The sequence below is a fragment of the Musca domestica genome, unplaced genomic scaffold (assembly GCF_030504385.1).
Source record: "Musca domestica strain aabys unplaced genomic scaffold, Musca_domestica.polishedcontigs.V.1.1 1, whole genome shotgun sequence".
NCBI classification, from domain to species: Eukaryota; Metazoa; Arthropoda; class Insecta; order Diptera; family Muscidae; genus Musca; species Musca domestica.
This window is the reverse complement of record NW_026712114.1, coordinates 32029506-32056477: the sequence shown is the minus strand read 5'-3', so window position 1 is coordinate 32056477 and position 26972 is coordinate 32029506. Positions and strand designations below refer to the sequence as shown.

Below are 26972 nucleotides of genomic sequence, written 5' to 3'. Positions count from 1 at the left end.
GAGTTATGAGCATTTTAAAATAGGCTATTTTTCCTCTTTAAATATCTGCAATCAAAATGATGCTAAAAACCCCGAAATGTCAATATTTAAGGAGTTATGAGCATTTTAAAATAGGCTATTTTTCCTCTTTAAATATCTGCAATCAAAATGATGCTAAAAACCCCGAAATGTCAATATTTAAGGAGTTATGAGCATTTTAAAATAGGCTATTTTTCCTCTTTAAATATCTGCAATCAAAATGATGCTAAAAACCCCGAAATGTCAATATTTAAGGAGTTATGAGCATTTTAAAATAGGCTATTTTTCCTCTTTAAATATCTGCAATCAAAATGATGCTAAAAACCCCGAAATGTCAATATTTAAGGAGTTATGAGCATTTTAAAATAGGCTATTTTTCCTCTTTGAATATCTGCAATCAAAATGATGCTAAAAACCACGAAATGTCAATATTTAAGGAGTTATGAGCATTCCAAAATAGGATATTTTTCCTCTTTAAATATCTGCAATCAAAATGATGTTAAAAACCCCGAAATGTCAATATTTAAGGAGTTATGAGCATTTTAAAATAGGCTATTTTTCCTCTTTAAATATCTGCAATCAAAATGATGCTAAAAACCCCGAAATGTCAATATTTAAGGAGTTATGAGCATTTTAAAATAGGCTATTTTTCCGCTTTAAATATCTGCAATCAAAATGATGCTAAAAACCCCGAAATGTCAATATTTAAGGAGTTATGAGCATTTTAAAATAGGATATTTTTCCTCTTTAAATATCTGGAATCAAAATGATGCTAAAAACCCCGAAATGTCAATATTTAAGGAGTTATGAGCATTTTAAAATAGGCTATTTTTCCTCTTTAAATATCTGCAATCAAAATGATGCTAAAAACCCCGAAATGTCAATATTTAAGAGTTATGAGCATTTTAAATAGGCTATTTTTCCTCTTTAAATATCTGCAATCAAAATGATGCTAAAAACCCCGAAATGTCAACATTTAAGGAGTTATGAGCATTTTAAAATAGGCTATGTTTCCTCTTTAAATATCTTCAATCAAAATGATGCTAAAAACCCCGAAATGTCAATATTTAAAGAGTTATGAGCATTTTAAAATAGGCTATTTTTCCTCTTTAAATATCTACAATCAAAATGATGCTAAAAACCCCGAATTGTCAATATTTAAGGAGTTATGAGCATTTTAAAATAGGCTATTTTTCCTCTTTAAATATCTGCAATCAAAATGATGCTAAAAACCCCGAAATGTCAATATTTAAGGAGTTATGAGCATTTTAAAATAGGCTATTTTTCCTCTTTAAATATCTGCAATCAAAATGATGCTAAAAACTCCGAAATGTCAATATTTAAGGAGTTATGAGCATTTTAAAATAGGATATGTTTCCTCTTTAAATATCTGCAATCAAAATTATGCTAAAAACCCCGAAATGTCAATATTTAAGGAGTTATGAGCATTTAAAAATATGCTATTTTTCCTCTTTAAATATCTGCATTCAAAATGATGCTAAAAACCCCGAAATGTCAATATTTAAGGAGTTATGAGCATTTTAAAATAGGCTATTTCTCCTCTTTAAATGACTGCAATCAAAATGATGCTAAAAACCCCGAAATGTCAATATTTAAGGAGTTATGAGCATTTTAAAATAGGCTATTTTTCCTCTCTAAATATCTGCAATCAAAATTATGCTAAAAACCCCGAAATGTCAATATTTAAGGAGTTATGAGCATTTTAAAATAGGCTATTTTTCCTCTTTAAATATCTGCAATCAAAATGATGCTAAAAACCCCGAAATGTCAATATTTAAGGAGTTATGAGCATTTTAAAATAGGCTATTTTTCCTCTTTAAATATCTGCAATCAAAATGATGCTAAAAACCCCGAAATGTCAATATTTAAGGAGTTATGAGCATTTCAAAATAGGATATTTTTCCTCTTTAAATATCTGCAATCAAAATGATGCTAAAAACCCCGAAATGTCAATATTTAAGGAGTTATGAGCATTTTAAAATAGGCTATTTTCCTCTTTAAATATCTGCAATCAAAATGATGCTAACCCCGAAATGTCAATATTTAAGGAGTTATGAGCATTTTAAAATAGGCTATTTTTCCTCTTTAAATATCTGCAATCAAAATGATGCTAAAAACCAAGAAATGTCAATATTTAAGGAGTTATGAGCATTTTAAAATAGGCTATCTTTCCTCTTTAAATATCTACAATCAAAATGATGCTAAAAACCCCGAAATGTCAATATTTAAGGAGTTATGAGCATTTTAAAATAGGCTATTTTTCCTCTTTAAATATCTGCAATCAAAATGATGCTAAAAACCCCGAAATGTCAATATTTAAGGAGTTATGAGCATTTTAAAATAGGCTATTTTCCTCTTTAAATATCTGCAATCAAAATGATGCTAAAAACACCGAAATGTCAATATTTAAGGAGTTATGAGCATTTTAAAATAGGCTATTTTTCCTCTTTAAATATCTGCAATCAAAATGATGCTAAAAACCCCGAAATGTCAATATTTAAGGAGTTATGAGCATTTTAAAATAGGCTATTTTTCCTCTTTAAATATCTGCAATCAAATGATGCTAAAAACCCCGAAATGTCAATATTTAAGGAGTTATGAGCATTTTAAAATAGGCTATTTTTCCTCTTTAAATATCTGCAATCAAAATGATGCTAAAAACCCCGAAATGTCAATATTTAAGGAGTTATGAGCATTTTAAAATAGGCTATTTTTCCTCTTTAAATATCTGCAATCAAAATGATGCTAAAAACCCCGAAATGTCAATATTTAAGGAGTTATGAGCATTTTAAAATAGGCTATTTTTCCTCTTTAAATATCTGCAATCAAAATGATGCTAAAAACCCCGAAATGTCAATATTTAAGGAGTTATGAGCATTTTAAAATAGGCTATTTTTCCTCTTTAAATATCTGCAATCAAAATTGTGCTAAAAACCCCGAAATGTCAATATTTAAGGAGTTATGAGCATTTTAAATAGGCTATTTTCCTCTTTAAATATCTGCAATCAAAATGATGCTAAAAACCCCGAAATGTCAATATTTAAGGAGTTATGAGCATTTTAAAATAGGCTATTTTTCCTCTTTAAATATCTGCAATCAAAATGATGCTAAAAACCCCGAAATGTCAATATTTAAGGAGTTATGAGCATTTTAAAATAGGCTATTTTTCCTCTTTAAATATCTGCAATCAAAATGATGCTAAAAACCCCGAAATGTCAATATTTAAGGAGTTATGAGCATTTTAAAATAGGCTATTTTTCCTCTTTAAATATCTGCAATCAAAATGATGCTAAAAACCCCGAAATGTCAATATTTAAGGAGTTATGAGCATTTTAAAATAGGGTATTTTTCCTCTTTAAATATCTGCAATCAAAATGATGCTAAAAACCCCGAAATGTCAATATTTAAGGAGTTATGAGCATTTTAAAATAGGCTATTTTTCCTCTTTAAATATCTGCAATCAAAATGATGCTAAAAACCCTGAAATGTCAATATTTAAGGAGATATGAGCATTTTAAAATAGGCTATTTTTCCTCTTTAAATATCTGCAATCAAAATGATGCTAAAAACCCCGAAATGTCAATATTTAAGGAGTTATGAGCATTTTAAAATAGGCTATTTTCCTCTTTAAATATCTGCAATCAAAATTGTGCTAAAAACCCCGAAATGTCAATATTTAAGGAGTTATGAGCATTTTAAAATAGGCTATTTTTCCTCTTTAAATATCTGCAATCAAAATGATGCTAAAAACCCCGAAATGTCAATATTTAAGGAGTTATGAGCATTTTAAAATAGGCTATTTTTCCTCTTTAAATATCTGCAATCAAAATGATGCTAAAACCCCGAAATGTCAATATTTAAGGAGTTATGAGCATTTTAAAATAGGCTATTTTTCCTCTTTAAATATCTGCAATCAAAATGATGCTAAAAACCCCGAAATGTCAATACTTAAGGAGTTATGAGCATTTTAAAATAGGCTATTTTCCTCTTTAAATATCTGCAATCAAAATGATGCTAAAAACCCCGAAATGTCAATATTTAAGGAGTTATGAGCATTTTAAAATATGCTATTTTTCCTCTTTAAATATCTGCAATCAAAATGATGCTAAAAACCCCGAAATGTCAATATTTAAGGAGTTATGAGCATTTTAAAATAGGCTATTTTTCCTCTTTGAATATCTGCAAACAAAATGATGCTAAAAACCCCGAAATGTCAATATTTAAGGAGTTATGAGCATTTTAAAATAGGCTATTTTTCCTCTTTAAATATCTGCAATCAAAATGATGCTAAAAACCCCGAAATGTCAATATTTAAGGAGTTATGAGCATTTTAAAATATGATATTTTTCCTCTTTAAATATCTGCAATCAAAATTGTGCTAAAAACCCCGAAATGTCAATATTTAAGGAGTTATGAGCATTTTAAAATTGGCTATTGTTAATCTTTAAATATCTGCAATCAAAATTGTGCTAAAAACCCCGAAATGTCAATATTTAAGGAGTTATGAGCATTTTAAAATTGGCTATTTTTCCTCTTTAAATATCTGCAATCAAAATGATGCTAAAAACCCCGAAATGTCAATATTTAAGGAGTTATGAGCATTTTAAAATATGCTATTTTTCCTCTTTAAATATCTGCAATCAAAATGATGCTAAAAACCCCGAAATGTCAATATTTAAGGAGTTATGAGCATTTTAAAATAGGCTATTTTTCCTCTTTAAATATCTGCAATCAAAATTGTGCTAAAAACCCCGAAATGTCAATATTTAAGGAGTTATGAGCATTTTAAAATAGGCTATTTTTCCTCTTTAAATATCTGCAAACAAAATGATGCTAAAAACCCCGAAATGTCAATATTTAAGGAGTTATGAGCATTTTAAAATAGGCTATTTTTCCTCTTTAAATATCTGCAATCAAAATGATGCTAAAAACCCCGAAATGTCAATATTTAAGGAGTTATGAGCATTTTAAAAGAGGCTATTTTTTCCTCTTTAAATATCTGCAATCAAAATGATGCTAAAAACCCCGAAATGTCAATATTTAAGGAGCTATGAGCATTTTAAAATAGGTTCTTTTTCCTCTTTAAATATCTGCAATCAAAATGATGCTAAAACCCCGAAATGTCAATATTTAAGGAGTTATGAGCATTTTAAAATAGGCTATTTTTCCTCTTTAAATATCTGCAATCAAAATGATGCTAAAAACCCCGAAATGTCAATATTTAAGGAGTTATGAGCATTTTAAAATATGCTATTTTTCCTCTTTAAATATCTGCAATCAAAATGATGCTAAAAACCCCGAAATGTCAATATTTAAGGAGTTATGAGCATTTTAAAATAGGCTATTTTTCCTCTTTGAATATCTGCAAACAAAATGATGCTAAAAACCCCGAAATGTCAATATTTAAGGAGTTATGAGCATTTTAAAATAGGCTATTTTTCCTCTTTAAATATCTGCAATCAAAATGATGCTAAAAACCCCGAAATGTCAATATTTAAGGAGTTATGAGCATTTTAAAATAGGCTATTTTTCCTCTTTAAATATCTGCAATCAAAATGATGCTAAAAACCCCGAAATGTCAATATTTAAGGAGTTATGAGCATTTTAAAATAGGCTATTTTTCCTCTTTAAATATCTGCAATCAAAATGATGCTAAAAACCCCGAAATGTCAATATTTAAGGAGTTATGAGCATTTTAAAATAGGCTATTTTCCTCTTTAAATATCTGCAATCAAAATGATGCTAAAAACCCCGAAATGTCAATATTTAAGGAGTTATGAGCATTTTAAAATAGGCTATTTTTCCTCTTTAAATATCTGCAATCAAAATGATGCTAAAAACCCCGAAATGTCAATATTTAAGGAGTTATGAGCATTTTAAAATAGGCTATTTTTCCTCTTTAAATATCTGCAATCAAAATTGTGCTAAAAACCCCGAAATGTCAATATTTAAGGAGTTATGAGCATTTTAAAATAGGCTATTTTTCCTCTTTAAATATCTGCAATCAAAATGATGCTAAAAACCCCGAAATGTCAATATTTAAGGAGTTATGAGCATTTTAAAATAGGCTATTTTTCCTCTTTAAATATCTGCAATCAAAATGATGCTAAAAACCCCGAAATGTCAATATTTAAGGAGTTATGAGCATTTTAAAATAGGCTATTTTTCCTCTTTAAATATCTGCAATCAAAATGATGCTAAAAACCCCGAAATGTCAATATTTAAGGAGTTATGAGCATTTTAAAATAGGCTATTTTCCTCTTTAAATATCTGCAATCAAAATGATGCTAAAAACCCCGAATTGTCAATATTTAAGGAGTTATGAGCATTTTAAAATAGGCTATTTTTCCTCTTTAAATATCTGCAATCAAAATGATGCTAAAAACCCCGAAATGTCAATATTTAAGGAGTTATGAGCATTTTAAAATAGGCTATTTTTCCTCTTTAAATATCTGCAATCAAAATGATGCTAAAAACCCCGAAATGTCAATATTTAAGGAGTTATGAGCATTTTAAAATAGGCTATTTTTCCTCTTTAAATATCTGCAATCAAAATGATGCTAAAAACCCCGAAATGTCAATATTTAAGGAGTTATGAGCATTTTAAAATAGGCTATTTTTCCTCTTTAAATATCTGCAATCAAAATGATGCTAAAAACCCTGAAATGTCAATATTTAAGGAGATATGAGCATTTTAAAATAGGCTATTTTTCCTCTTTAAATATCTGCAATCAAAATGATGCTAAAAACCCCGAAATGTCAATACTTAAGGAGTTATGAGCATTTTAAAATAGGCTATTTTTCCTCTTTAAATATCTGCAATCAAAATGATGCTAAAAACCCCGAAATGTCAATATTTAAGGAGTTATGAGCATTTTAAAATAGGCTATTTTTCCTCTTTAAATATCTGCAATCAAAATGATGCTGAAAACCCCGAAATGTCAATATTTAAGGAGTTATGAGCATTTTAAAATAGGCTATTTTTCCTCTTTAAATATCTGCAATCAAAATGATGCTAAAAACCCCGAAATGTCAATAATTAAGGAGTTATGAGCATTTTAAAATAGGGTATTTTTCCTCTTTAAATATCTGCGATCAAAATGATGCTAAAAACCCCGAAATGTCAATATTTAAGGAGTTATGAGCATTTTAAAATAGGCTATTTTTCCTCTTTAAATATCTGCAATCAAAATGATCCTAAAAACCCCAAAATGTCAATATTTAAGGAGTTATGAGCATTTTAAAATAGGCTTTTTTCCTAATCACGGATACAGAGTAAAATCTAAAATCTGGTCCAGGTTCCAGTGATGGTCGGTAGATTTGGTTTAAGGAGTGATTTAGCGAATTCTTCCCAAATTCGTACTAAAAGTATCCCACCAACTCTCTCCATACATCGCTGTTGAAACTTACTGAATCAGTTGAATTGAATTTGTCGCTAATAACTTTTATTGGCACAATATGTATTTTATATTTATAAATTATATTCAAAAAGCCCCTAAATTCCCTGGAATTGGATTAAACCGGACTGTGCGTCAGTGCCTTAATTAGAAAAACATAGATATAGATAGGCAGAAGTTATTTTAATATAGGGGTAAACTAAACTAATAACAGTAAAACCAAGGTAACACTTCTTTTTCTTAAAAAAAGTCTGTAACAAAACCTTGGATTTTTATACCCTCCACGTTTTGAAAGGAGGGTATTCCCCATAGACCCCATAAAGCATAGAAAATCATGATCAGCATAAATTTCTAAGTCGACTTAACGACGTCTGTCCGTCCGTCTGTTGAAATCACGATACAGCCCACATTATTTGACGTAGAGCTTTTGACATAGTAGTTTGTATTGTGTCTAGGATGGTTGGTATTGAAAATGAAAAAAATCGACCCAAGTGTTGGTATAGTCCCATATAACGGTAGTTCCCTATATGCGGTATTTTGATGATTTTAGCCAATTTTTCCATGAATTTGTCTAAAAAATGGTATTTGTTGTTTGTAATGGGTTCCAGCTTCGGCGACATTACATTGGCTACATAGGTCCACGTTTTCATATAGCCCCCACATAATGGTACCTCCCGATATTCGGTATTTTGATGAAGCCACCTTATTCCACGGATTTGTCTAAAAATTTGTATTTGCAGTTCGTTATGGCTTCTAGCTGCGGAACATTGTTTACATAGGTCCAAGTAGAAGAAAAAATATTTGTAGTTCGTAATGGGTTCTAGCTCCGATTAAGAACCATTCTATATATAGGTCCCCAATTTTTGCCACATTTTCTAATAGATTTATATCTAAGACCGGTGTCAAAACATTGTCCATATTGGTCAACGGGTTCCATACAATGGTTCGGTTTTTGATATTGGATATATATACCTCTATTCGGTAGTTTGATAATTCAAGTTAGATTTACCCTCGAAATTATGTGAAATTTGGTATTTAAGACACGCAATAGATTAGAATAATCGTTGTAGAATAAAATTGACTATATAGGCTCCCGTTTTGGTATGACCTCTATACAACTGTTCCAACCAGTATATTGTTATATCCTCCACCATAGTATGGAGGGTATATTGAGTTTGTCATTCCGTTTGCAACACCTCGAAATCTACATTTTAGAACTTACAAAGTATATATATTCTTGATCAGCATACAGTTCTATGTGGATTTAGCGATGTCCGCCCGTCTATTGGTCTGTGAAAACCACCTAGCTTCCGAACGAAATGAAGTAGATTGATAAAATTTTACTTGAAAGTATATTATGTCTGCAGGATTTTTGATATTGAAAATGGGCCATGTAGGTCCACGTTTTGGTATAGCCCCCATATAGCGGCACCTCCCGTTATTCGGTATTTTGATGACTTTAGCGAGATTATCTGTGCAGGTCCACGTCTTCGCATAGCCCCCATATAACGGTACCCCCCGATATTCGGTATTTTGATGATTTCGGCAACATTATTCACCGGAATCGTTTCATATTTCGTACTGGAAAATCCTAATGGGAGCTTCAACATATGATATTATTTACCGGAATTATTTCGAATTTCGTATTTGAAGTTCTTAATGGGTACTACAGCCTATGACAGAAATTTTTATATGCAGGTCCACGTCTTCGTATAGCCCCCATATAACCTGTACCTCCCGATATACGGTAATTTATTGATTTTAGCGACATTATTCACCGAAATTGTTTCAAATTCGGTATTTGAAGTTTGTAATGGATACTACAGCCTATGACAGAAAATTGTCTATGCAGGTCCACGTTTTGGTATAGCCCCCCATTAATAGCACCTCACTATATTGATGATTTTTGCTACATTATTCACCGATTTTTTTTTTTCAAATTTCGCATTTGAATATTGTAATGGTTTATGACAAAAGTTGCCTATGCAGGTCCACGTCGTCGTATAGACCCTAATATAGAGGCTACATCCGGTCTTTTTAGATTTTAAAGAATTTTTGACGTATTTTTTTTTTTTTTTTTTTTTTAATTGCCGAATTCATTCCATATGGTGGCCGAACTTCTAGTTTTTGTACTTCTTTTTTTCAACTCTAACTGCATTCTTTTCCCGATCTTACTTGCGTTTTTAGTTTAAAGTGGAATACGTTTGAATCCAGGATACTTTTGCATAGAAATATATTATTTTCCCAAAGGTGGAGGATATTAGAGTTCGGCCCAGCCACACCATTACGAACTATCTAGGTTCTACTTTATTTATATCATCTCGATTTGATTTGTTTTGTATAACTACTAATTTGCACAGCTAACCGAATTGTTTAGCGTATCTAACACCAGAATTAAATTTACTGCATACAAAATAGTCCATATATCATACGAGAATGACATTTTAGAAGTTTATTCACCGTTGTTTTGTGGCCAATTAGCATTTAATTTAATAATACTAACTAAACGTGAGAGATGAGAAACAAAAACATTCATAGGTGACGAATATTAGAAAAATATTTTGCCGACTGGCAGCTAAAACAAGTAACTCGACAGAATATGTGATTTGATATGGATTTTTTTTATTTTGTTTTGTTTAAAACAGTGGAATGGCTATTTTTAAAAAATAACTGCTGTTAAATGATATGCAAATGTTTTTTTTTTTTTTGACGAAGTTTTAACAAATGTTTATATACAAATTATTCTCACATTTTGTGTTTTGCTTTCTCAAAATTATGAGAGAGCAATTTAAATTAGATTTAAAATTTGTAAAGTTTATCGAATTGAAAACAATATATATAAAATGGAAAACGAAATGTTGTATCAATTCGAATAAGTGACAATCTTAAAAAATTTTAAACTTGACTTTAAAAATGGCTGCCCCTTTTGGTAATGATCTAATACTGTTTAGACTTCTGAATTAAATAAGTAAATATGACATTTGAGAGCAAAAATTATAATTTTGAAATATATTTATTTTTAGAAGCCGTAGATTCTGAGTTAACCTGTATGTCTTCATAAAGTGTCTTGATTTTTTTTGCGATTGAAATAAAATCTAATTTATTCTTCAAAATTAGAAAACGTTCACAATTTTTTTTTTATAAAATTTCTAAGTCTAAGTAAATATTGCAATGAGAGGGCAGAAATTAAGTGATCTCTCGATTAGTTTCATGAGTAGGTAAAGGTCATTTGCAAAATTTGGAAAGGGAAAAGTTTCTGTAAAAAGGTTTTTATTATTTTTTTATTTTTTATAAGTAACAAATTATAAGTGATTTTTTTGGCCGAATAAGGTATTATAACAGATAATTATTTTAATAGTCTTAAAACGGCACCAAGTTCGATCGGGCCGAACTTTTATGCTTGTTACATAACTATTAATATACCCTCCACCATTGTATGGAGGGTATATTAACGTTGTCATTCCGTTTATAACATCTCGAAATACTTATGTTAGACACTATAAAGTATATAGGGTGAGATAAAAAAATGCAACACATTCAAAAGCCGTACTTTTAACATTTTTTTATATCTTATTTAATGGCGCGTGCTGAGTGCGATGGTACTGAGTCCTGTTGGAATGTCCATGGTGTGCGGCCAAAATGTTTGTGTGCCCAAGGCTCCAATACACCCTCCAGAATATTTTCGCGATAATATTCGGCATTTATTCTGATGTCACAGTCGATTAATATGAGCGGAGATCGACCATGGGCTGCTATGGAAGCCCACGCCATCACCATGGCAGTGAAAAAACTGCAATCTACTTCAGACTGATGTCATTTCTAAGCCACTGGTCTGACAGCTGTTAAAATTATTCCAGTGACAACTCAATATATTGTTTACAAGCGTAAAAAGCATTTTGGTGAGAATATTCCAGAAAAAATATATTCGTGATGTAATTCAAGCGTGATAGTGTGATTTCTTTACATTTGGCTGGAAAACCACATGTGGCTATCGTTAGAGCACTCCAGCATTTAAATGTGAATAAATCTTTTGTGTCCCGTACCATCGCTCGTTACCGTGATACTGGCAGCGTTGCCCGACGTCAGGAATTGGACTGAAGAAAACAGCAACATCAGCAGAAATGGTTGGAAAAATAAGGAGTGACTAGATCGAAACCCGCGTCGCAGTGGCTGAACAATGGCTTGTGAGCTGAACAAATCGCAATATTCCATTCGCCAAATATTGAAAAATGAGCTCGGGGTAAAGCCATTGAAATTCCAAGGCTTTAAAACACCTTCCAGAATATTTTCGCGATATTATTCGGCATTTATTCCGATGCCACGGTTGATTAATACGAGCGGAGAGCGACCATTGGCTGTTATGGCGGCCCACACCATGGTCGGCGCTTGAGTTCTGGTGGACAACCGAAGTGTCACATTTTCAGCTGACCTCTGTTATCACGTTATCTTTCGAAAGAATTCAGATGGAGGCTAACCTTTTTCACATATGTGTATTTTGCCAGTAGCCAGGTTAAGTTACTCGATCCACGTTTACGCATAGTCCACATATAACGGTACCTCCCAATATCAGGTACTTTGATGATTCTATAAACATTATAGGCCAGATTTATTTCAAATTTCGTATTTAAGGTGTATCAATACGAAGACGAGATCCTGCATAAGTAATTTGTGTTATAGGCTGTAGTAACTCTTCCGAACTTTATATACGAAATTTGAAACAATTCTGGTGAATATCTTCGCAAAAATCATCAAAATACCGAATATCGGGAGGAACTGTTATATAGGGGATATATGATATCGTGGACCTATATAGACAATTCTCTTCCATGGGGTAATGTACTCACAAGAAACTCCTTCTGTGGATTTTAAGACAATTCCATTGAAAAATTTGGATGAAATCATCAAATGATATCGGGAGGTACCTTTATATGGGGGCCATACGATATCGTGGACCGATATAGACCATCATCGAACTTGACCTGCCTGCAGACAAAAGACAGATCTGTGCCAAATTTTAACTTCCTATTTTAATTCGTTTTGACTGCAGCGTGATTACAACAGACGGACAGGCCTAAATCGTCTTAGAATATGTATACCTTGTGATCAAGAATATGTATACCTTGTTAGGTATAAATTACTATTTCGATGAGTTACAAACGGAATGACGAACTTAATATACCCTTCATACTATGTATGGTGGAGGATATAAAAATAACAATTCGGATGAATAATATGTGGGAGCTTAGCTATAGCTATATCGGAACCGATTTTCACCGAATTTTACATATATATTTATAGGCTTAATTTGGTCATATGTGCCAAATTCCAAGCTATTTTAATTAATATTACAGATTTGGTTCACAATAAAAGGCAAATCGGACGAAGATATATATGGGAGCTATATCTAAATTTTGACTGAGAGTTCGCAAGAATTTGTCCTAGGACCAAACAAATGATTTTTACAAAATTTCGTCTCGTTCGGACAATAAGTAAGACCTGTATTTTGTTTACAAAAATACATGGACAGATAGATGGACGAACATGCATTAATCGACTCAAAATTTGAATCTATGCAGTTTATCAAAAGAAACTATGGGTCTATCTCGCTTCCATCTCTATGTTGCGAACAAATGCACAAAGATATAATACCCTGACCACAGTGTGGTATAGGCTATAATTAGATATCTAAAAGTATTTTCTTATTGGCGCTACTGTTGGACTATCCAATTTATTAGTGAATTAATATAAGATATGGAACTAACAGTTCTAAAAAAGTTTTTAGTATAAGATTTCTCACTGATTATTTTTAATAGTTTAAAAATAAAACGCAATTCGTGTTTGAGATATTGTTTATTGGATTTAAATCCAATTTTTGATATCTCAACCCATTGTTCGATTTTTAATGGTTCCAAGTGAATCATCGCCAATAACTATGGCTTTTTTCCCCACTTTCCAATGTTTGTGGGCAATATAAGTCTGAGTTCTATTGATGCTTGGCTTCAGTTTCTACCTCTCTAAGAGCCCTTTAAGTAGTTTGCTTATCCCACCTGTTATCGCAGTAAAACGTTGTTGTTAATAATTGTATCATTGGTAATTCCGCCTACACAATATAGACCTGAGTTCATATGATTTCATTAACCTCTACAAGTACATCATTCAAACAATTTTCCAATAGATACTTTATTCAGTAAATAAATTAATTAAATATTCACCAGTTATTGTTTTCATTAAAAAAAAAAAACAAGTTAAAAAGCAGTAAGTTCGGCCGGGCCGAACATTGAATACCCTCCACCATTTGGAACGAATTTGGAAATTTAACAAAATAAAATCCTTAAAAAATTCTGTTAAATTTTAAAAATACCGAATATAGCCGTTATATTGAGGTATATACGACGTGGACCTACATAGGCATTGTTTGCCATTAGCCATTACCATATTCAAATTCGAAACTTGAAATAAACGGTGAATAATGTAGCTAAAATCATCAAAATATCGTATATAGGGAGGTATCGTTATATCGGAGCTGTACGAAGACCTGGACCAGCATAGACAATTTTCTGTCACAGGCCATAGCATCCACCAATAACGTCAAATATGATATCTCAAACAATTTCGGTGGGTATTGTACCTAAACTCGTCAAAATATCAAATATAGGGAGGTATTGATATATGGGGTCTGTACGAAGACCTGGACCTGCATAGATATTTTTTTGTCACAGACTGTAGTTCCCATTACGAACTCTAAATACGTAATTTGAAACAATTCCGGTGAATAATGTCGCTAAAATCATCAAAATGCCGAATATCGGGAGGTAGCGTTTTATGGGGGCTATACGAAGACGTGGACCTCCACAGACAATTTTCTGTCATAGGCTGTAGTATCCATTACGAATCTCAAATACCAAATTGGAAACAATTCCGGTGAATAATGTCGCTAAAATCATGAAAATACCGAATATCGGGAGGTACCGTTATATGGGGGCTATACGAAGACGTGGACCTCCATAGACACTTTTCTGTCATAGGCTGTAGTATCCATTACGAATCTCAAATACCAAATATGAAACAATTCCGGTGAATAATGTCGCCAAAATCATCAAAATAACGAATATAGGGAGGTACCGTTATATGGGGGCTATACGAAGACGTGGACCTGCACAGACAATTTTCTGCCTTAGGCTGTAGTATCCATTACGAATCTCAAATACAATTCCGGTGAATAATGTCGCTAAAATCATCAAAATACCGAATATCGGGAGGTACCGTTATATGGGGGCTATATGAAAACGTGGACTTACATGGCCCATTTGCGAACTTAGCCTGCCTACTGGAAAAATAAACACGTGTGCAAAATTTTAGCCTTTTATCTCAATTCGTTCGAAAGATAACGTGATTGCAACAGGCAGACAGACAGGCGGACATCTCTAAATCGACTTTGTTGGGTCTGACATGAGTATTTCGAGGAGTTAATATACCCTCCATAGTAAGGTGCAGGGTATAAAAACAATCATTTTTTGTTGCCCATTTATACTCACATTTATCTAAATATTCGTCAATGTCATCAATGTTCAGAATTAAGCCATTTAATTCATTGTTAATTTTTTGAAGAGTTCAATACAAAATATAAAGGTTTTCTTTTCACTCGAAATTATTTGCATAACAAAAACAAGAATTTCAACAACAACAACAATAATATAGAAATGTGTCACTAGACTTCAAGTAGCCGCCGATGATTTGAAAATTTTCGTCAAGTATCTACAAATATTTGCATAAATATTTGAATATCCATGTTGTTATTGTTGTTTTTGTCGTCCGTATTTAAGCATTCGATAATAGGTATACACTAATCGTAAATTTCGGTCGTTGAGTTGAATTTATCGATTTTTTATTGATTTCGTTTGACAATAGAAATTAAATGGAATAGAATAGAAATTGAATATTTATCTCAGAATTTTATCATCTTAATTTGTGGTGAGAATATGTAGCATTAAATTCAATATTTGTTATTAAGCATTAGATTTTGGTTTAATTAAAGTAAACGCAATTTTTTATTTGTCTTAAATGTTAGCAATTTTAAAAAGATTAATTTAAATTTGATAAAAAAAATGATTTTTAATTGTTGAAATATAAATTCCTAATTAAACTTAGTTGTTAATTGTGAGGGTATCCTATCTAAGTTTATTTTTTTAAAGCAAACTCATCGAAAGGGCGTTAATTTCGGGCCGAACCGAACTTTTCGTACAAAGAGGAAAACATGAGAAAAATTTAATTCATACCCAAGTCAATTAGAAAATGGGGCTAAGGACATTACAGTACCTAAAATATGATTCCACCTAACAAATTTCCTTTTATCTCAAAAATTTTATAGAAGAGTTTATATCAGCTGAATGTTCACATCAGCTGAATTAAGACCTCGAATTACCAAAACATCGAAGGGGCCGTTCGTTCCCACGCCTCTCACTCCCACCCCTACCGACCGCGGGGGCGACCTCCCCATACGTAGGGAGCGCGTACACACCAAAGACCGGGAATGGTGGGTTAGTTGAGAGTTAGTGGTGCCAGCTACAGTCTAGTACATCAGCCGGCAAAGAAATAGGTTAAAATACATTACTGAGAAAGGAATTAGAGCAACACATATAACAATTATAACAAATATAAACAAATAACAGTGAAAATAATATGTTAAACAAATACTACTGTTCAAAGGCTGGTGTCTATTGTTTCCGCAAAGGGAATTGTAGACTAGGTGCCGTTAAAATGAACTTAAAGATTCTGGCAGGTAGTGCTCAAAGGCTGGGTCTACTGGTTCCGCAAAGGGAGATGTAGATCTGGTGCCGCAAAAATGAGCTTTTTAAATTAAAAAATAGGTAAGTGAACATAAACAATCACATATGGAGAATAGATTTTTTAATAGCGTTCAACGAATTACTTAAACAAATACTATTACATAGACTATTGTAAATTACACATAAGGATCTCAATGGGTTACTGATTGCGAAATTGGTTCTTGCGAGAGATAACTTTAAAGGTTCGAAATAACGAGTTCTACGAGAAGGAATATTATAAGTTACTTCCCCAGTTAAAAAATGAGAATCAATCAAACCGCGTGTTAATTTAATAATAAATAACGCTCTTAGCATAAACCGTCTCCTTTCAAGTGTTGGGAGATCAATTAACAGTAAACGATTTTCGTAAGGTGGAAGTAATTCTGACGGGTTCCAGTTAAGGCCCCGCAGAGCAAAAATCAGGAATTGAACTTGAACTGATTCGATTTTATCTGAGTAGCATTTATAAAAAGGACTCCACAGAATACATCCGTACTCTAATATTGGGCGAACTAAACTTACAAATAGTCTTTTGGTGACATATGGATCATCGAACTCTTTAGACCAGCGTTTTATAAAACCTAGTAAAGATTTGGCTTTATTAACACATGAGTCAATATGTAAATGAAAACGTAGTTTAGGGTCTAGAATAACACCTAGGTCAGTAAAGGAATCAACATTTTCTAATTTGTATGAACCAATAAAGTAGTTAGAATGTATTGGCTGAGATCTTGACAAGGAAAATTTTTTGCATTTCTTAAGATTAAGGGACATACCGTTGGCACTGCACCAGTTCACAAGGGAATGTAAATCGTACTGTAAGAAAGTCGAATCGTCAAGGGAATTTATATGCATGTAAAGCTTCACATCATCAGCATACATTAGTATTTTAGAGAATCGAATGTGATCCGGGAGATCATTAAGATACAGAACAAAAAGTAAAGGGCCCAAATGACTACCCTGAGGTACGCCAGAAGAAACAACTATATTTTTTGAAAGCGAATCATTGAAAATAACTTTTTGGGTACGGCCCTTCAAGTATGATGAAATCCAGCTTAACAGAGCAGTCGGAAAACCCATAGTATCGAGTTTATATAGCAAAAGCTTATGCACTACGGTATCAAAGGCTTTACTGAAGTCTGTATAAATAGCGTCAGTTTGTTGTTTATTTATAAATCCGTTGTGAACATGGCACACAAATTCTAAAAGATTAGAAGTAGTAGATCTGCCTTTCATAAAACCATGCTGAAAAGGTGATAATATGCTTTTTATAAAATGTGACATCCGACGTGAGACTAAGAGTTCAAAAAGTTTAGGAATGGCACTTAACTTAGCAATACATCTATAGTTATCTATGAAACGTCTATTGCCTGATTTATGAAGTGGAATAACAAAACTCGACCTCCAGAAGCTTGGAAAATAACCTATTTTCAAGGAGTAATTAAATATTTTAGTCAAAGGTAAGTATAATTCTCTAGCACAAGATTTTAAAATATAGGATGGAACACCGTCAGGGCCAGGGGAAAATGAGGAGCGTAATGTCTTTAAACCTTTTAAGACTTCGTCTTCGGTTAAGGTAATGCTGGGAAAGTGATTCAATGAAGTTGTATGAATTTCGCATGGGCCTCTAGATGTGCCCTGGGTATAGGAAGACTGAAAAAAGTCAGCAAATAAATTTGCAATTTCTAGATTGTCTGAAGACTCTTTACTGCCAAGTTTCATGCTGGAGGGAAATTTCTGAGCTCTCCTTTTGGAGTTTACAAATTTAAAGAAATTCTTAGGATTGTTTAATAAATTCTGCCGCATTTGGGCTAAATGCTGAGAGTAACATTTGGAGTTTTCCGAATTATAGCTATTTCTTGCCATGGAATATTTTGAATAATTTACAGCAGTGTTGGATTTTTTGAAATTTTTAAAAAGTCTATTTTTAATATTACGTAGACGTCTTAGTGTAGGTGTAAACCAAGCAGGGCCATGGTCAACTAATCGTTTTGCCATTGGTACGGAGCTAGCTAGAGCTAAATTGAGCTGTTCATAAAATTTAGAAACACATGAATCAATGTCGCCATTGATGCACCATATAGAACCTGATAAGAGAGAGCGTAGTAGGGGTATATTGGCCTTCGCAAAATTTCGCCTACTAGATAAAGTATTAATAACGGTAATATTGGACAGAGTGTTCCTTAATTCAAGGTTTAAAAGGAGCGTTGGATGATAAGTATCCTCAGGAATTACAAATGGAGGACTTCTACAAAGCGAAATATTTAGGGAAGATGAGAAAATTAAATCTAGGAGTCGTTCCTTATCATTGAGTATAAAATTTACTTGGTATAAACAAAGATCATAAATCTTATCCCAAAAAGCGTCGAATACAACTGGGTAAGTGGAGGGTATATAATCTAATTTATTATCACCCGAGACCCAAGAAACATTAGGAAGATTAAAATCACCCATGCAAATCAAAGTAGAGTTATCAGTTAGCAAAGAGGAAACTTTTCCAAAAAGATCAGCGTGATTTAAGTAAGTTTCAACCCCTGAATTGGGTGTAATATATGAGCAGGTTATATATATTGTATTACCAAAGAATATTAGCTTTGCACAAACAAATTCATTATTTGGGTCGACAAAAATATCGACAGCTTCGGAAGGAATCGAGTGGTGGACTGCAATTAGAACCCCACCACCTTTTTTATTTAACCTATCCTTTCTGAAAATTAGATAATTATCGGGAAATATTTCTGTATCAAGAATATCAGGTTTGAGCCAAGTTTCAGTAAAAACAATTATTTTATGTTCGCAGTATACACTTTTAAGGAAAACATTACTCAATTTAGTGTTAAGACCTCTTACATTCTGATATAGTATAGATATGACATCATTTAGTTTTTTGATACTGTTGGAATATTCACAGATCTAGGGGTTTTAGTACGTTCTCTGAAAACAAATTCCTTTACTAAGGCACCATCGGGCCAAAACGAGTTATTGACAATAGTATTTAATATTTTGTGAGGCACATTTATTTTAAAAGAAGAAATTTCACGTCGTTGAGAGGAACTAAATTTGAATACATTTATATCGTTATCTGACAGATCGGTTATTTTAGATTTCATGTAGTTACGAATAGCATCAGTTGAAGTATTTGGGTGCAGTCTAGATAAAAATACAGTTTTACGAGGTGCAACAACAATTAACTGATTAGAATGCGGTTGAATAAAGTCTTCATTTACAGCAACTGAAGGGTTTAAATGTGTATCATTTACTACGATAGTAGGTGGGTTATGAGTATTTTTTGCAAATGACGTTGATGGGGTTTTATTCTCATTAGTGCAAGAACTAACGTTCGGTGCAGGAACAGCCGGATGTGAGTCACTACTGCATTGAGTATAGTTCTCAGAAGGGGGGTTAACCACAGTAGGAGAATTTAAACTTATTAAGTTATCAGGTCCTGAATTAGTACATCCAAGAGTACTAACAACGCTAGCGGACTTTTTCCTTTTTGGAGAAACATCTAAAAATTCAAAGGTATTAACCATTTTTTCAATTCTATCGAAATTTTGTGATACAGAGTTAAAACTTTTTTTAAGATTTAGAATTTCAGCTTTAGTGTCCTTAAAAAGACGATGGAAATTTATCTCTAAATCCCTACAATCCAAACAGGACCAGCGGAGTCCTTTAGATTTATCAGTGATAAAATCGAATTGTCTGCCATTAAAACCAGCGCATTTCAGATGCATATAGTTATCACATAGATAACATGTGATAAGACGTTCAGTAACGTTTTTAATATTGCAATCCTTATAAGAGCAAGCCATTATCAACAGTTAAAAATAGAAATATAATTATTAGCTTTAGGTGTAAACGACAGAGTTTAAAGTAGAACTGTGTGAACGGTATTGTTTTTTGTAATTAAATAAGTGCCTGAAAGTATGCTCAGGAAGAACGAAATTTAGTAGGACGTAACACAAGACAAATAAAGCACAAACGTCAAAGTAAAACAAAAACAAAGCTTCGAAGAACAAAGCAAACAAAAATGAAAAATAAAGTCTATGGATGAATAAACACAAAAATTAGATTTTGCGAAAACACTTTAAAACACAAGTTTAATCAAAAACTTCACTTTCTTCAGATTTTTATTTATATATTTAATAAAATTAACACTAAAAAACACTCAAAAATGCACAATTAACCGAGAAAATTTATTTTTTATAAGTTTAGTTTTGGAGACGGCACAAAAGCACTTGTAATCAAGACAGAGTTGCCAATTTTTGTAGGGAAAATGTCACGATGCCCCTGAATACTTCATTTTTAAAATATTTAAAATCAGGGCGTGCTTTCATAATGTTAAATGTTAAACCTTAATTGAAAAATGTATGGACTAAATACCATAAAAGTATTAGGTACAATAGGAGCATGTTATTGAAAATCGGAGCAACATTTAACAATTTTTGCAAGGAGAACTTAAAGTACGAGGGCGATTCGGAAACTTCTGAAAGAGAATAATTAGTTTTTCAAAAATATTTTATTTTTCAATATAATCTCCTGAAACTTCAATACACTTTGTCCAACGTTTTTCTAGCAATTCTACCTCTTAATTAAAAAAGTTTTCCTCAAGGTCTTCAAAATAATGGTTTAAAATTGTAATTATATCAGAAGAAATGGTTCGTTCTCTACAATCTTGATGACAGACCTTGTGTTGATGAAAACATTTAGATGTTCCAAGTCTGAATGGAATCGGATATTAATTTCGCGTTTTATGAGATTCATGGATTTTCAAAATTTGGATCCTTTGTGGTGGAGGAACCAAAAGGAGTGGACCGATATAGTCCATCTTTACACCAGATATTAAATAAATTAAATAAAATATAAGTATTGAAACGTGTGAAATTGAAGATAATTCCGGTCTTATATCACATTTTATGAGAGATATAATTATTCAAAATTTTGACCTTTTGCGGGGGAGGTTCTTTAGGGAGTCGACCGATATTGGCAATTTTCGCATATGACCTAGCACTGATACACATTTTTGGATTTGCAAAGTTAGAGCAAAATCGGATCATCCTTTCTCTTTTTGTGCAATAACATACAGGGTGAGATGAAAAAACTGCAACCAACTTCAGACTGCTGTCATTTCTAAGCCACTTGTCCGACAGCTGTTAAAATTATTCCAGTGACAACTCATTATACCCTACACCACAAGGTGGTCAGGGTATTATGTATTTGTGCATTTGTTTGTAACAGGCAAAAGGAAACGAGATAGACCCATAGTTCCTGAATCACATTCTGAGTCGATTTATGCATGTCCGTCCGTCCGTCTGTACATGTATTTTTGTAAACAAAGTACAGGTCGCATTTATTGCCCAATCCAGATGAAATTTTGCACAGATCATTTGCTTGGCGAACCCTATTGAAATTGGAGATAATCGGTCAAAATTTAGATATAGCTCCCATATATATCTTCGTCCGATTTACCTTTTATTGTGCACCAAACTTGTAATATCAGCCCGAATTGTATGGAATTTTGCATATACACCCAAATTAGGCCTGAAAATAAGTATGCCAAATTTGATCGAAATCGGTTCAGATATAGCTATAGCTCCCATATATATTTTTCATCCGATTTTTTATTTTCGTCCTTCGCAGCTGTAATATGCACTCTGCAACAACAATATTTGGGGAAATATTTCAAATGCAGCTCAGAAATACATTTGCCAAATTTTATCGAGATCGGTTCAGATTTGGATATAGCTCACATATATCTTCGTCCGATTTGCTTTTTATTGTGCACCAAACGTCTAATATTTGGGATGGAATTTGGCACTTACGACCGAATTGAGTCTAGAAGCTAGTATGTCAAATTTGGTGAAGATCGGTTCAGATATAGCTATAGCTCCCATATATATTGTTTATCCGATTTGTTATATTTGTTACCCACAACCGTAATATGCACTCCGTAACAACGATATTCAGGGAAATATATCAAATACAGCTCAGAAATATATTTGCCAAATTTTATCGAGATCAGTTCAGATTTGGATATAGCTCCCATATATATTTTTATCCGATTTTAAATTATTTGTACACCAAATGGGCAACACAAGTCCGAATTTAAAAGATACAAATGCTTCGGCATATTTACTCCTTTGAACTTTAAATTATAATTATAATCATAGCGTGTATGATTTAATTCTCCAATAAAACTTTTAATTGTTATGTGGAGCTCTACTAAATTAGCAAAGTGGTGTAGGGTATCATAAAGTCGGCCCCGCCCGACTTTAAGGCTTTCTTTACTGGTTATAATGTTTACAAGCGTACAAAAGCATTTTGGTGAGAATTTTCCAGAAAAAAAAGTTATTCGTGATGGAATTCAAGCGTGATAGTGTGATTTCCTTATATTTGGCTGGAACACCACATGTGGCTATCGTTAGAGCACTCCAGCATTTAAATGCGAATAAACCTTTTGTGTCTCGTACCATCGCTCGTAACCGTGATAATGGTAGCGTAGGCCGACGTCAAGGAAGTAAATGGAAGAAAACAGCAACATCAGCAGAAATGGTTCGAAAATTAAAGAAGCGACTTGATCGAAACCCGTGTCGCAGTGCCCGAAAAATGGCTCGTGAGCTGAACACATCGCAATATTCCATTCGGCTAATATTGAAAAAGGAGCTTGGGGTAAAACCATTGAAATTCCAAAAAGTGCAAGAACTTACACCGCAACAAACAGAAATATGACTCAAAAGAGCAAAAGAGTTGCTTCGCTTGGCCGAAAGTGGTGAACTACCGAATTTGGTTTTATCCGATGAGAAAACATTCGTTCTCCAGCAGTTTGTAAACAAAAAAGTGATCGTGTTTACTTGCCAAAGAGGTCAGAGGTCAAATGTGCACCTTCGGTTGGCCACCAGAACTCTGCACCATCGCACTCAGCACGCGCCACCCAAGAATGGTTATAAAAATAGGTTCCTCGCTTCATTTCCAGCGCACAATTGCTACGAAAATCTCCGGATACCAATCCGTCTTCGTATAGCCATCATATAGCGGTTTTCATGTAAACGGTATTTTTCGACGAAATTTTCTTAACATTTTAAAAGTTCCTTCCAAATTGTGGTGGGTTTTAAAAGCTGATTTTTTACTTATTGTTACTGGACTCTTTACGAAATATTAGAGAGAATTTAGAAATACCGTAAGTGTCAGGCTGGTATGAAACCAGGGACGAAGGCAGGGTTAAGGGTCCTTGTCCCCTCCGATGTAGCTACTTTTCTGCTATTTTTATACTTTTACCAAAAAAGGTTAATTTTGAGGTACTTGGCAACCCCAAAATAATAACGAAATGCACTTCGGTGCACGTCCCTGTGTCCTATGGACAGTCTCGTCTGCCTTAAATCCTTTTTGAAAAAAAAAATTAATGCAATATTAAATATTTAACAAATTATTTTCAATTTATTAACAATTTAAATGAAGTCCTTAAAATTAAATAAACAACTAAATCAACAAAAAACAATGGCACTTAAAAAAATTATTTTTAAATCAATAAATTTCACATTTCTTTATGGGATTCATGCCGCTACCCGGCCGACACTCGAATACCTTGGAAAACTCATCGAAATTCGAAAGGGGACCAATGACACGAAACTTGTCTGGAACATGGGCATCTGTGGATTCTTGGAATTGACGTATCAGCGGATTAATATCCCCACACCACAACTGGCCATAGCTGACGAAGAACAGCTTCTTATCGCTAAAATTAAGACCCGGCATTGTTTCGGAAATTTGTTGAGGATTCTTTTGCTCCGCCTCACGATACCAATTCAAATAGGCATTATAGGCCAGACGTACCCCACCATTGTCGGCAATGTTTTCATCTTGTGACATGTAGGGGAGACGGCGATTCTGGAAAACATAGCCATGGTATTGTTCGTTGAAACATTGTGAGCGTTCCTTGAAGTAGATCGAAGAGAGTAGATCCCACCATTGCAAGGGTTTGCCGTTGATGTCATAGCCGCGGCCGGCATCATCGAAGCCATGAATGAGTTCGTGGGAGAGCAGAGCCCCCAAGACGGCATAGTTAAAGGCATTTGGGAACTGGGTGGACCATACCTGATAGGGTTGCAGCATGGACACGGGTACCTTGACCATGTTCTCATTTAGAACATTAGCCGGTGAGATGGAAAGCTCTTCGCCCAGTTCGAGGGGTTTGGGAGGTTTTGTTATCGACTCACGGTGGCGTTTGGAGGCCAGGGCGTGCAGAGATTTTAGATTTTCCACATAATCATGATCATTGACATTCAGATCACCAAATGCCGCTTGGAAATCGTAGTTCTTGTACGAGACAATATCCATTTTCATGGCCTTGACCTTTTCGATGGCATAGAGCCGGGTCACTGCATCGATCCATTGATACTTATCCGAGGCCAGAGTTAGTTTGAAGGTGTGCTTAATTTCCTCCCACATGCTATGAATGCCCTGCTCGATTTCCCGCGACATAAAACGGCGATAGATTATGTTGTCGAATATTTTAAAGAAATGCGGTTTCATGCCCTTCAGGCAGTTCTTCTGCAGTTTTGTCTCCGTCTTGGGTACCTCCACAAGAAACTTTTTGATGAGATTATAGAAAATATAATTGGCCACTATTCGGCGGGGCGTGGTGCGCATTAGCTCTATCAGATGTTTGATATATTTTGGATTTGAATACACCCTAAGATTGGGCAGGGTGCCAAAGGAGAGATACATTAATTTCTTGATATCCAACTGACCGGCATATTTTTGCTCCAAGGCGTCTATGGTATCCAAGGCAATCACTTCCCTGTAATCACTGACACTGTTGATGTCATCAATGCCCCGCGCCAAGGCAATTTCGAAATCAATAATTTCCTTTGCCGTCCTCTTGGCCAATTCCACCTCCATGTCTAGGAAATCCGAGAGCCGTGAGTAGACCACAATTGTTATGCCTTGTAAGAGTTGCGAACTGCCCTTGTCCAAATAAACATTACGACTACCCAGTGACAATTCAGCCGTTCTCAAATACAAACGATTTTGACGATCATCCACCAGATCTCCGCTTACCTCAGCCGGTGTGAGGATGCCTATGCCATATTTGTAGGCAATCTTGGCCACAACCTCCAGCCAATCAAATCGCTCCTCTTGCCATGCTGCACCTGCTAAGGCCGGCATTTGACCAAACTCTCCAATTAATTCCCGCAGTTTGTGAGCGTAATCATTTTTCAAGGCCCCCAAATTCAAACAGGATCTATAGAAGTCCTTTACCTTACGATCCACCTTGGTGTCCTCCCGTTCGGGGGTGACCAAAATTTCCATTAACTTTTCACTCAACGACTTTTGTAAATTCTCCAGCAGACCTGTCGTTGTGGTATCTCCCGATGCTGCTGAGTGATAACGATTCCAATTGCCACAGGTGAATTCATAAAAATCCTCGCAGGGATCCACTGACATATTCATGTATTTCAACATTTCAGAGCCTTTTTGCAAACGGCTGCCAATGCCCGCAAATAAATCCACGCTGGCAGACAACACCACCACGGGCCACAAAATTACCGCCAAAATTCCAATACCCCACATTGTGCACAGTAATTTACTTTTTTTCGCTTGTGGACCGGAGAAAATCCTGACCGCACAATCTGAAGAAATTTTCTCAACTGAATTCGGAAGTTGCTTTCAAATTTCATTTAACAACAACATTTCCATTTAGCGACAGCATCATCCAGCACGACCCATAAAAACAACAACAATTGTTTGGAGTAATTAAATTTAAAACAAAAACAAAAAATAAGTACATTCTGTCAAAATCTCTAATTTGCATTTAATTTTGTTTTATTTTATATTTTTCAAAAAAGAGAGAGTTATGGAAGTGTGCATGCACACATGTATTAATGCAAATTCTGAATACCGTATTACAATGCCCTGAAAATGTTTGAATTATTGACCCCCCAGACCACATTTGTACAGCGGCATGCAAATTTTCTCAAATTTAATTCTTTTGAATGCCTTTTTTATCCTCCTAAATTTAGAATCATAACGGTTAGATGTTGATTTATTGTTTTAATCCCATTTTAAGGTCAGAATATTGAAATGGGAAGTGAATAATCAGTCAACACAATAAATTTTTTTAAATTTTTTTTGTTTGAAAATTGAGTGTAGTTTCGACTGTATGGCACGTAGTGCCGTCCTGCTGAAATCAAATGTTGTCAATATCCTTCTCTTCAATTCAAATATTCGTTAACATGGCCCAATAACGCACACTCCTAGCTCATTTTTTGAAGAAAAATGGCTTGATTAGGCCACTGGCATTAATTGGAAAACGCCTTAGATTATGGACCTGTTATTATCGGATTTATTACATTTCTTATTATTCCGGAATAATGAATGTTTCACTATTCATTTTCAATTCCAAAATCTGTTTGACCTGAATTCTTCTACCATGAATATGTACGTCACATGATTTCGCTCCTTGTATGTTTTTTTTTCTTCAGACAAATCCATTGGAAAATGTAGCTAAAATCCTCAAAATACTGGGGCGTACCATTGTATGGGAGCTATACGATATCGTGGACCGATATAGCCCATCTTTGAACTTGACCTCCCTGCACACAAAAGACTGATCTGTGCAAAATTTTAGCTTCCTATCTTTATTCGTTTAGACTCTAGCGTGATTACAACAGACGGACAGTCAGGGCTAAATCGTCTTAGAATTTGACGCTGA

At 33.8% G+C, this 26972-nt stretch overlaps 2 protein-coding genes across 2 annotated transcripts in view; both read right to left on the bottom strand.

The window, feature by feature from the left end:
• LOC101900656 (mucin-5AC) overlaps window positions 1–26972 on the bottom strand; it is a 275856-nt gene that overhangs the window by 188937 nt on the left and 59947 nt on the right. The gene's annotated exons all lie outside the window — the stretch shown is intronic.
• Window positions 23783–25831, bottom strand: LOC131803077 (neprilysin-4-like). Its single transcript, XM_059124178.1, has one exon. It carries the CDS (start codon window positions 25829–25831, stop codon window positions 23783–23785), a length of 2049 nt encoding a protein of 682 aa, XP_058980161.1.

Excerpts from the sequence above, each read along its gene's own strand:
- LOC131803077 (XM_059124178.1), bottom strand. The coding sequence starts at position 25,831 with ATGTGGGGTATTGGAATTTTGGCGGTAATTTTGTGGCCCGTGGTGGTG.